Raw genomic sequence first — 12,500 nt, forward strand, 5'->3', positions numbered from 1 at the left:
CCATGACCGAGGTACCCTGAGCATGGTACTGTCCCACCGCACTGCTCCCCATGGGGCGCCACTGAGGGCTGCCCCCTTGCACGGGTGAGGCATAAATGCAATTTCGTTGTGTGCAGTGTGCAGTGTTCACTTGTGTGCTGTGGAGTGCTGTGTCACAATGACAATGGGAGTTGGAGTGTCCCAATGGGCTTTCACTTTCACTTTCACATAATAAATGACATAAGTCATATGCCTTTGTGTATGGAAGAGGTCTGTTGTGTCCTAAGACCATTTTATCAAATTTCCTCTGTAGTTAGATTCAATATTTTTTTTGCCTTTGATTAGAAGCACATAGTCTTACGTCCTTTGCCTGAAGTAGATGCTTTTCAAAGTCAATTTTCTCAAATTCACTGCACGCTCAGTTAAGGGTTTGCCTTTGTTATTGGCCTAGAGCAGTGTTTCCCAACCAGGGGTACGTGTACCACTAGGGGTACGTGAGCACACTGCAGGGGGTACTTGGAAAAATGCAATTTTTACAAATGTATCGAGCTTAGTTAAACTGGGATAGAGAAAGCGATATGGAACTTGACTGGGGGGTACTCATGGCACAACGAAAATGCTTAGGGGGTACACAAGATAAAAATGGTTGGGAAACACTGGCCTAGAGGGCCATAGTCTCACTTCAGGACCACTATAGTGTCTTGAGTCCTGCAGCAGCCAGCGTGCTCTTCGTAGTCTGCTAGTCTGCCTGGCTTGGCTTTTAAGGCCTCAATCTGCTTCCTATTCAGACTGTGTCTGCATAAAATAGAACGCTACAGTGAGTTTGGCATCGTCATGCCAGCCAGACCAACCAAGTGCTGGAGGGCAGGTGAGCATGCATTCTCTTTCTGTCTGTGTGTGTGTGTGTGTGTGTGTGTGTGTGTGTGTGTGTGTGTGTGTGTGTGTGTGTGTGTGTGTGTGTGTGTGTGTGTGTGTGTGTGTGTGTGTGTGTGTGTGTAAGAGAGAGAGGGAGCAATAGAAAGATAGTGTCTATATGTGTGTGTGTGTGAGTGAGGGAGAGACAGAGAGTGTGTGAGAGAGAGACGGAGAGAGACAGAGAGAGAGAGACAGAGAGACAGAGAGAGACACGTGTGTGCACGTGAGTGTGTGTACGTGCGTATATGCCTGTACATGTGTGTGTGTGTGTAATGCAGTGTCTTCTTCCCATCATCATCACGTCTCTAATAAGTCTGTAGAGGTCAGAGGTCAGCTGGTGGTTGAGAGGTCAAATGCTACAGGTCATGGCTGTAACGTAGGGCTGAGTACTGTGTACGTGTGCTAATGAAATATTAAAGAGGGCACAATGATGCGTTTGTGTGTGTGTGTGCGTGTGTACGTGTGTGTGCATGCGTGTGTCTAGTGTGTGCATGTGTGTCTGTCTATGTAAGCGTGTGTGTGTGTGTGTATCTGTACATGTGCGTGTTTGTGTCTGTGCATGTGTGTGTGTGTGTGTGTGTACAGGGATGCCGACAGGGCGGGACAAAGGGGTCAGTTGTCCCGGGCTCAGGGAGATAGGGGGCACAGATTTGGGTCCTCATTCCGTTTATGTATTGACTGGGGGGCCCATTCAGATTACTTTCTACTAGGTCTGGCAAAAGCTGCCAGCAGCCCTGTGTGTGTGTGTGTGTGTGTGTGTGTGTGTGTGTGTGTGTGTGTGTGTGTGTGTGTGTGTGTGTGTGTGTGTGTGTGTGTGTGTGTGTGTGTGTGTGTGACGTTCAGAGAGAGAGAGGTGTGTGTGCATGGAATGGCAAGAGGATGCAGCACTCAAGACCAGAGGGGAAACACACACAGACAGACAGACACAGAAAGAAAGAAATCCTACCTTGCCGCCACACACACGCACGTGCACACACACACACACACACACACACACACACACACACACACACACACACACACACACACACACACACGCACGCGCACACGCACATGCACACACATACTACAGGCGCCAGCACAACATGGCAAAAGTGCAACTAAGTGGGCAGAAAAAAAAAGATTTCCATGGTATTGGGAGGGGTGGAGAGATAGAGATAGAGGAGTGTGTGTGTGTGTGTGATAGAGAGAGAGAGAGAGAGAGAGAGAGAGAGAGAGAGAGAGAGAGAGAGAGAGAGAGAGAAAAGGAAATTATATCCATGCAAAGTATGAAAAGAGAGGAAGAAGATATGAGGAGGAAACCGAGAGAATGAGAAGATGATGGATCTGGGGGAAGGAAAGAAAGGGATTGAACAGTGGATGCGATGGAGGGAGAGAAATATAAGTGATGATGGAAAATGGATGGAGTGGAAGGGTGACGTGAAAGAGAGCGCAATAGGATACAGATACCCCATAGGAGTGTCTCACACACACACACACACACACACACACACACACACACACACACACACACACACACACACACACACACACACACACACACACACACACACACACACACACACACACACACACACGAGCAAAATAATCAAGAGAGCATCATAGAGACCACATCAAAACAGGGAGACCATAGAAAGCCTTCATAACGCGCAATGGAAAAAATAAAACGATGGAGAATGCTGTGTTCATAGAAGAAAAAGTGTGGTGGTGGTGGTGGAGTATGGGGATAAGTAGCCTACATGGCCTCTGACTCTGCCTGAAATGTTATTGTGAGTGTGAAAATTAACAAAGCAAATTCCCCCTGCACTGAAGTTCACGTCTTCTCTTTACAAACAGCCCAACGTTTAACAACAACAAGCGCTGAATACTTTCTTTGGCACAGACTTCTAAAGCCCCATTTATTTCCCAGATTTACACGCATACCGGTGCCTGAGCTCGCTGAAAGCAACTGTAAGCTGTGGTGGGTGGCGTGGTGACGTTGTCAACAACTTGGTTCATAGTTCACTTTACTGCTGATTGTACATTAACTAGTCACCACCACATAGGCTACAGTAGCAAGCAAACCATCGCCTCCGAGGCGAACCAAGGCGAGGCGAGGCGAGGCCAGATTCCATAATCCTTCTAATCACCATCGTGTCAACGGCTGAGGGGGGGGAATAGTGGCAATAATTTCGAATAAAATAAGTCAACAAATGTTGTCGACACGGTGTGACATTAGTGTACTGTAAACACAGCGACCTGTCGTTGGGATGTTCTTGTTCCGTCAAGTCACAGTGCATTTTGTCCCCGAATCACGTCAGATTACAGTGCAAGCGCAGGTGTCTGTGTGTGTGCGCAGTGAGCGGTTCTCCGAGGCCAACACAAAATGACATTGAGACAGAAGAACCGTTGTATGCCAATAACCTGAAACTTCCCTTGTGTATTATACGCACTGGTACACAAAAGCAGAAAGTAGGGGCAATGCCGTAAACATACCAGCGATTTATGTCACTCCCTCGCCGGTTGGCAAGTTCGCGTCGACTCGGTGTCAGCAGCACCCGCACACAGCAATCTATCCGCAGAGGAGAGAAGCTTGCCGACGTTGACCAAGACCACGGCTCCAAAAACAAGAGACGAAACGGGAGATAAAGGCGAGATCGGATCACTCAGGACAACCCCATTCTACAGCAAACACTGAACACGCTTGCCAGAAGACATGTCCGAGTCGCATATGGATAGGGGTGCGTGAAATACAATTGGCTGTCACTCCCCTCGAAAGACCAGTCGTGTTTATGTCCCAGTGGCAGATCCCGACCGCAGCCTGAGGGGGCTCCTTTTGCTTTTGTCGCTTTAAATCCAAAATGTCTGCTCTCGGGCGGACTGCGCCGTCCCAGCGTGCTCAGCGCGCGAATGTTTTCAGATGACGTTTGTTTGGATTTGTTGCACACTTGCAGCATCGGGCGTGGCTGGCTGGGGATGACATAGTCAACTTTATGTTTCTTTTGACTAGATAAACTATTCACTATTTGGTTATTGCATATTTATTGGTCTAGCTATAGCTTAATGCATTAGGCCTACAATACATGAGTAGTCAAAAGAGACCCCAGGCTTTAGTTTGAGGTGCTCTAGCCTATATATATATTTATATCCTTGTATAACGGATAACCGAGAAGTGCATACACACAATTGATGAGCCATATGCCACATACAGATATAAAGATGACGACATCCTGACAGTTCAGTGTGCAATGGTGTAATATTCTACCAATATATCAGTGGCATGCATTTACGTCTCTATAGCGCCATCTGCTGCTGGTTGTCACAATTTGCAAGCTTAGGACAAACCAACCTATCGTTGTAAAGATATTAGGTCATCTTAGTTAAAAGAGTTCTAAGTAGGTTTTACATTCTATCATACTCGTCTCTATCTTTTGTTACTAAGTGCACTTCTTTATGGTGGTTGAACGTGGTTTCAAATAGCTTGTGAGGAGCTTCATTAATTTGTGTGGTAGGCCAATCTGTAAACATCTGCCACTTGCCAGATACAGTACAGTAGGCATAGCTAGGGTTAAATTGGGATTTCTTTGCTATGGTGAGGCAAACAATCTTCTTTTGATCGATGAAGAGTTTGAAAAATATTCTGCTGTTGATGTATGAGTTGATGTGTTGGGGATGACTTCCGTACAGCCCTGGCCCAACTTAAACCCTGGGCCAGTCATCCTGACTGAAAAAGCCTAACTCATTGTAACCATTGGGTTGAGTCAACTCAAACTGCCTTTTCCCATCAGCCTGGTTTAGCACTACTCCATTGAACTGCAGCCCCGACAGTTAGCCTATATTAGTATACAAACAATCAGTCTGTGGTTACAGTCCAAGTGGTGGAGCAGTCTCCCATAGGCAGCAAGACTAAGCCATTGACAGTATATATTCTATTTACTGTCAATGGACTAAGCACATCTCTTGCAGCCTTCAAGAAGCAAGTAAAGACTCTCCTCTTTCGTGACTATCTACTAGAATCTACTCCAGAGGAACTAGACTAATGTTCGAGCTGCCTATGTGTGTGTGTGTGTACTCTACTTTAAAACAAAACAAAAAAACTAACCCTTCTTTGCATCTGCACTTGTTCTGTATATTTCCTGTGCACTTTGTATTTGCTAGTGATGTTGGCTCAGCGGTGTAGTTTACTCTTTTGTGGTGGGTATACTGTATATTCTAGCATTTTTTGAAGTGGGTATACTGTATATATTTATGCCATTCTAAATAATGGATCAATCAATTTTAAGTGGGTATACTGAATCCCCTAAAATTTAGAAGTGGGTATACTCCGTATACCTGCGTTCTACATAGACTACACCACTGTGTTGGCTATGATTATGTCCTCTTTTTGAAAGTCGCTTTGGTTATAGAGCGTCTGCCAAATGCAATGTAATGTAATGGTTACAACATGATATGATAACTAGTGTTAGTGACAATACACTTCCGGCCAGTAGTAAACTAATCTTCCGTAACTGTACCAATGCCAACCATGTCAATGGAATTTCAATTTCAAAGAATGGACTTCGTAGACATGATATCTTTTTTTCCCATGTTTTTCTTTTTATTATTATCTTCAATATCTGTAACTCATGTATGAACTTGAAGAATAGTCATTTAAGTATTTATCAAATACAAAAGAGAGCGAGAGAGCAGAGAAGAGAGAAAAAGAATACAAATACACACGCAAACGCACACACCAAACTCTTCTGTGCACTTATAAAACCTTTTTTCATCACACTGCTTGTAAGCCTCAATCTCTCACCAACGGCAGAAATGTCAGAGAAAAGAAAAGAACACAACAAACTCATCTATAAAAGAGGACAACTTCAAAAAGGGGCCATAAAACAAAACAACCACGACAATGAACAACAGGTAATAATAGGTCTTGTAAGAACAATGCAAGCCAGGTTAAAAACTGAACCTTTTTTTTGTTTTTACACAAAAGAATACACAAAATATGCTATGTGTAAGACATTGCACAAAAAAGTTTCAAACGATATGAAACAGAACCGTTTCTGTTTTTTTTTATTTTCCTGTTTTGAACTATACACAATAGAACTATACAAAAGATAAAACAAAACACTTTTATTTTGTTAAAATTCCTCAGTGGTCTATTAATATATAAAAGAAGAAAAAAAAATACTGTCATATAATTTAAAAAAGTAACTTTGTGCAAAGACGTCCGCATTTTTTTCTCTCCAATGAAAATTCCAAATAAACGAAACCAGGTCGGCCCCAATGAAAGAATAGAATACATGTGTAACAGCGTTCCGTTTAGCTCTTATGGGGTTGGCTGGTAAAAGCCAGTGGGCAGTCTTTTCAAAATGGCAGACAGGGTAGTGCTTTAGACACAACGGTAACACTTTATTTGCCATGGGCTACATAAGGGTGTCATATAACAGTCATAAGAATGACATGACGTCATTCATGTCGCATTATTTATGTTTATGTGTGTCATTCGATTTTTGTAATGTCATGACACTCAAATAATGTCAACTAGACAAAAACAAAAGACACATTAGGACAGCAGCCATTAACAACGACAATGTGACATTAAGGTAATATTCCTGACATGTGTCAAGTCATTCGAATGACGGTTACATGAAACCCTTATGTAGACCACGTCAAAGTACTACCAACACAACAAACCAGGCTATACGCACATACACACACACTACCCTGGATTTAGCTGAGAGAGAGAGAGAGAGAGAGAGAGAGAGAGAGAGAGAGAGAGAGAGAGAGAGAGAGAGAGAGATAGAGAGAAAGAGAAAGAGAAAGAGAGAAGCGAGAGACTTCAAGTCTCTCTCTGCTGCATCAATTCGCGGGGCATTTTTTGTTTTCTTTCTACCTTTCGTCAACTCACAGGCTTTCAAATCGTAAACCTCCTTTCAAAACAAAGGTCAACTGTACAATACACAAAAAACCAACATACATTGTAGTTATATTGTTAGGTTTCACCACCATTTTGTTTTGTATTTTTTGTTTGTTTTAAAGAGACAAAGTCAGAGACACTGGAGAATAAATCCACAGGTGTGTTTAAGAGTTTTACAGTTGAATAATACCTTTGTATTGTACAATATCCACACATATGTTAAGGAGTCACACTCCAGTTTGATGCACACACACACACACACACGCACATACACTGTGTCAGTACACACACACACACACACCCACACGCGCACACACACACACACACAACCATGGTGTTAAACTCACAAACATACAACAACTGTACATGCTCACTGACCCACATACTGTATTTACCAAAACATTCAGAATATCTTTAATGACATTCTCTTGTTTTTTGTTGTTGTTGTTTTGTTTGTCAATTTTCATCTCAGTCCTTTAGGTGACTAAACAGGACTTAGAGATGACTATAAGCAGGACTTGCTGTGACAAGCCCACTTAATAATGTCTTCAAAGAGCTTTTAATCAAATTCTCCAGCTAGTTATCTCTGACCAGTATGTGTATGAGTGTGTGTGTGTGTGTGTGTGTGTGTGTGTGTGTGTGTGTGTGTGTGTGTGTGTGTGTGTGTGTGTGTGTGTGTTTTTAATCATGCAACTCACACTACCACACACTCTTGCTATTAAAGGGTTTCTAAAAATGTTGTAACTCAGAAAAACGGTGCTTAATAAAAAAAGAGAATCAGACAAGAGAGAGAGAGCGAGTGTGAGCAAGAGAGAGAGGCAAGGAAAGAGAGACAGAGCAACAGAGAGATGCCAAACTGAACTTCAAACAATAGTCTCCTGCCATCTAACCATTTCTGCTGCTCTACACAGTAACAAATGCAGTGTTATTGTAACACTTTGAGAGTACTCTATGGGGGAAATACACTCTAAAAGATATAGTTTCTCAAGTGTTGAATTAACGATTAACACCAGACACTCTGCAAGAGCAAGACACTGCACACTCTGCGAGACATCTCACAGTGGTCATCAGCCCTTAACATTAAAAGTGTTGAGAGACAGAGAGAGAGAGGGGGGAGAGAGAGAGAGAGAGAGAGAGAGAGAGAGAGAGAGAGAGAGAGAGAGAGAGAGAGAGAGAGTGAGAGAGAGAGAGAGAGAGAGAGAGAGAGAGAGAGAGAGAGAGACAGACAGACAGACAGACAGACAGAGGCAGAGAGAGGTGGGAAATAGAGCAGGATAAAATGTAAAATAGACAGAAATGTCCGAAAGAGCGATAAATATAACTCAATCAAACAGTATCACCCCAAACTGAAATCTTCCGTTAACCCATTCATTGCCTGCTCTGCAATAAAGTTCCACAGTGGTTATCAGCCCTTCACATGACCTTTGACCTTTGAAGTAATACAATAGTGATAATAATAGTAGTTAGTTATAATAATAATATTAAAAATAGTTATAGTAAGTACTATAACAATAGCACTAATATTTTTTGTTTATAGGTTGTAGGCTACAAAGACCATAGCTCTACTGTGTGGTCATCTGCAGGAATGGGTTCACAACTTGACTTCTACAAGCACTTTTCATTAGCAAAAGAAGATGACTACTTCTTTCCCCAACTCTTATCATTCTACGTACACTCAACACACACACACACGCCAATGCGCACACTTGTCTGAATGAATAATAAAGGCAGGTAAACTAGCTAGTAAAGCATAAAGCTATTAAGTCGTATGCACTGAATAATATATATCTATAAACACCAGGAGACTGGAGTTTAAGTCACTTAAAATGGACTCAACAATACCATAAGTGTAACAGATAACAGGAGTAACATTCCTCACGCACCATTTGCTAAGGACACAAAGGTACAGACATACACACATGCGTGCACGCACACACACCTGTCCGCAAATGCACACAAATATGCGTGCATACAGCACTCAAACACACACACTATCATAACACTCACACACACACACACACACACACACACACACACACACACACACACACACACACACACACACACACACACACACACACACACACTACAAGAGTCTCCCTAGCCCTCGTTTTGTTTTTGTAACACAGCACACAGAGCACCTACTCACAAGATTTCACAGAAATAATAACATCTCAATCATAAAAAGTAAACAAAAACATACGTAACACTTTTTGAATTACAAAACAAACCAACAAAAGACAACAGAAGTGCAAAAACAAAGCTGCCCGATATGCTGGCTAAACGACTAATCGACAACGATGACACTACACATCACCACTAACTGTGACATGTTTGTGTGTGTCTATTTTTTGTGTGTGTAAAATCCTATTTTTCTGTCATGTATTTTTTCTGAATCCTCTGTAGGCAGCACATACGCTTTAATAAAAATCACATTTAAACCAACTGTTGTTATATATGTTTTCCCCAATCCACAAAACAGCACTTAAACTGTACGCTCGCAGACTCTAAAGGCTCGTTCATGTGTACAACGATAACTATTAAGATCAATATATAACGTTGTACAACGATAACTATTACGATCAATATATAACGTTGTGAAATTAGTTTTAAAGGTGCTGTTCACCACTACAACAAGCTCGACCATATCGTTGGGATCACTTACAGAGTGATTTCCAGAACTATATAAGCAAGGAAGGCCAATTAGAGAATGTTGGACCGTATCAACGTCACATGCTCTGCCTGTGGATGTTCACGAGACGCAGGCATTATCGTTGTCCAGAGTGAACGCATATTTCCCGGCACAATTGTTTTCTTTAGAGTTATCGCTGTAGTTGTAGTTATCGTTGTAGTTGTAGTTAAACCAACAGTTTGGAGTTGTAGCTATCGATAGTTGTAGTTATCAAGTAGCTGTAGTAGTTATTGATAGTTATGGAACTGAACGGCCCTTAGGACTGTTAGGGGAGAGGGTTACAGTTACACACCAGTTAACAACAATCACCATGACAACATCCAGGAAGTTTGGGGAGAGGATAGTGGTTGGTTAAGGGGGCAAGATGACGGCCATACACTGGTTCCAACGTTTCCAAAAACATTTTGTTCTTGTTTAGTTTTTTTTTTTTTGCTTCTTCTTTCTTTCCACAGGAAAATCCAAATCCTTCTTCTTGACTCTTCTTCCCTTTCATTCATTCGTTCACTTCATCAGTCCATCTTTAAGTTCTGGTTCTACACAGTTCTGTATTCATTTACACATTTTGTAAAATCCACACCTTCACTCTTGTTTTTTCTTTTCCCAAACAAAAAACATTCCTTTAAAAGCGCACACGTAAATTCATCCTCTCGTGTCCTATCAGTGCTGCCGTGTAATAGCCTCACTCGTCTGTCTCTCTCGCACACCGGGAGGGGTACGATCTGAACCTTGAGAGTCGAGGAGTTGAGAACAGAGCATGAAGAGTCGGATGGGGGGTAGAATCAAGTCGGAGTGGTCAGAGATGTTTAGGGATGTTCATCTTGGGAGAGGGGTAGTAGTAGTAGTAATAATAGTAGTATACATGTGCGTTTGTGGTAATAGTGGTGGAGACTTGGAGCTGGAGTGCATCTGTGGATATTTTGGGGTCTTGGGGAGACTTGGTGAAGCCAAGAGCCAATATATGGAAGTGGTGGCTTAGAGGGTAAGAGCAGAGATTCTTTAAGTATATAGAGATATGCCAACATAATAGGTTGCTATGGGCACCTAACATGACCAGGTTCCGGTCTGCCTAACGGGGCGTGTCATAATGCTCCTAGCATTGAATAGAACAGTCCTTAGGTCTGCCTAAAGGGGGATTTCCCAACTCTCCCCCTTGCAATAATAGAACCTGGAAACAATGGGCCAATGGAACCTCTCTCTCTCTACTCTCTCTGGTAAGAGGGTCATGTAGGTTTGAGGAGGATAATAGGGGCGTTCAGAGGTCATTTCTGTGCTAGCTATGCTTGGGCATAGCCAAAGACCTCAGTATGGGCTCGTCGTGAATGGTGGGTTCATATAGGCTTCTTGTAGCCAAACACCTCATCAGAGAACTGTGTGTTGTTAAGTAGTGGTATGGTGGTATGGGGGGGGGGGCGGATGAGGTTTTTGTGGTATGGTGGGATTGGGGTTGAAGAAGTGAGGACCTGGGGTTGGGGGTTGGGGCGGTAAGAGGTTTTAGGGATGGAAAAATGTGGGGGTTCACATGGGCTTGGTGAGTGTAGCCCAAAACCCAGATGGGGGTCCCCAATTGTCTTGGGATGAGATCCTTGGGGTGCGGAGATGGAGATGTTTTAGGGGTTGATGATCTTCCCGCTGATGTGGTGTGACAGGGTGGTGGTTCATGTTGGCTTGGTATAGCTGAAGGGGTATACGGAGAGGTGTCAGGGGTTGAAGATCTTCCCACTGACGTGGTGTGAAGGGGTGGTGGTGGTTCATGTGGGCTTGGTGTAGCCGAACACCCCGACGGGGAAGTGCTTGACGTGGGTGGGCCACTGGGCAGCAAGCTGGAAAAACTTCACATCGTGCCACTCCACACCATCAATGGACACTGCAACAAGACAAGGAAGAGGAGGAGAGAGAGAGAGAGAGAGAGAGAGAGAGAGAGAGAGACAGAGAGAGAGAGAGAGAGAGAGAGGATTACTACAGAAACGGCAAGCTATTTATTGATTATGATTGTGATTATGATTATAATTGTCTTACTCTACTCTACACAATCCATGGAAAGATGAGGAAGCTTAGGTAGGTAGCTTGATCATTTTAAGGATTATTTCAGTATGCAAACTGAAATATTTCACAAAGTGACTAAAATGATTTATGAATGAAATTTGCATTTAATGAAATGAAAAAAGAGTATGAATTTAGGACGAGTCGCAACAATCACACTGACACACTAAATTAACATGATTAAAAACGGATGTAACTGAATTCTGAAACTGAATTCATGGCACAAACTTGTGACTTAACTTTTAAAAAGTAGCTAGGCAATGTTTTCTCAATAGTTACCAAATTACTATTGACCACTGAAATCGTTGTTGTTAATAAGTAATTGTGGGTCATGGTTTTGTATTAACTGTGTTATTATTTTATCCTTGAACCACTCTGATACAGGAAACAGTACAAATATTCAAGCATTAAATTAAACATTTTCAATTGAACCAGATTACTGTTGTTTCCACACAAAGGTTTTCTCTAGTCTAGTAGCTCACATGTCGAAGCACGGCCCCTTGTGGATTTGTGCCTAGGGCTGGGTAAAATAATTGATTTAATCGATAATCGATCGATTTCATTTAAAATTCACATAATCGATTCACAGGGCACAAAATCGATTTTTCTGTTCTTTTTCTTTTTGTTCTTTTTGTTTAATTTAGGTCTATGGGAAATACCCAGTAGGCATTAGTCAATTAGGCCTAGGCCTACTTATTACAAATTAACAATCTGTTAACTCTGTTAACTCTGTTAGCCACAGCCCTTTGACATTTTTATATAAAAATAGGTAACAGCATCTTTTGGGGGAAATCCTTGCATCAAGAAGGGAGTGGATTGAATCGATTCGGAATGAATCGAATCGAATCAAATTGAATTGTGATGAATCGATTCAAAGCCCTAAGAATCGAAATCAAATCGATACAGGGACATGGGTGCGATACCCAGCCCTATTTGTACCCATGCATAAGTCCTTGGAGACTGACTTTGGCAGGCATGCCTCTGTAT

The 12,500-nt window shown here is 42.4% G+C and overlaps 2 protein-coding genes across 3 annotated transcripts in view; both read right to left on the reverse strand.

The window, feature by feature from the left end:
* The window catches only part of LOC134448030 (kinesin light chain 1-like), a 129,027-nt gene extending 125,279 nt beyond the window's left edge, over positions 1-3,748 (reverse strand). Inside the window, exon 1 of one of the 2 annotated variants that reach the window (XM_063197791.1) lies at positions 3,370-3,748. The gene's annotated coding sequence lies outside the window, so the exon portion shown is untranslated. The remainder of the gene's footprint in view (positions 1-3,369) is intronic. The other variant, XM_063197814.1, reaches the window with a different exon arrangement.
* A 7,156-nt stretch (positions 3,749-10,904) lies between these two features.
* Positions 10,905-12,500, reverse strand: part of LOC134448084 (phosphofurin acidic cluster sorting protein 2-like) — a 254,249-nt gene continuing 252,653 nt past the window's right edge. Inside the window, exon 24 of the mRNA XM_063197846.1 lies at positions 10,905-11,337. Within this exon, the coding sequence (XP_063053916.1) occupies positions 11,222-11,337 (116 nt within the window). The 3' untranslated portion in view covers positions 10,905-11,221. The remainder of the gene's footprint in view (positions 11,338-12,500) is intronic.

The sequence above is a fragment of the Engraulis encrasicolus genome, chromosome 1 (genome assembly GCF_034702125.1).
Source record: "Engraulis encrasicolus isolate BLACKSEA-1 chromosome 1, IST_EnEncr_1.0, whole genome shotgun sequence".
Lineage (NCBI taxonomy): Eukaryota > Metazoa > Chordata > Actinopteri > Clupeiformes > Engraulidae > Engraulis > Engraulis encrasicolus.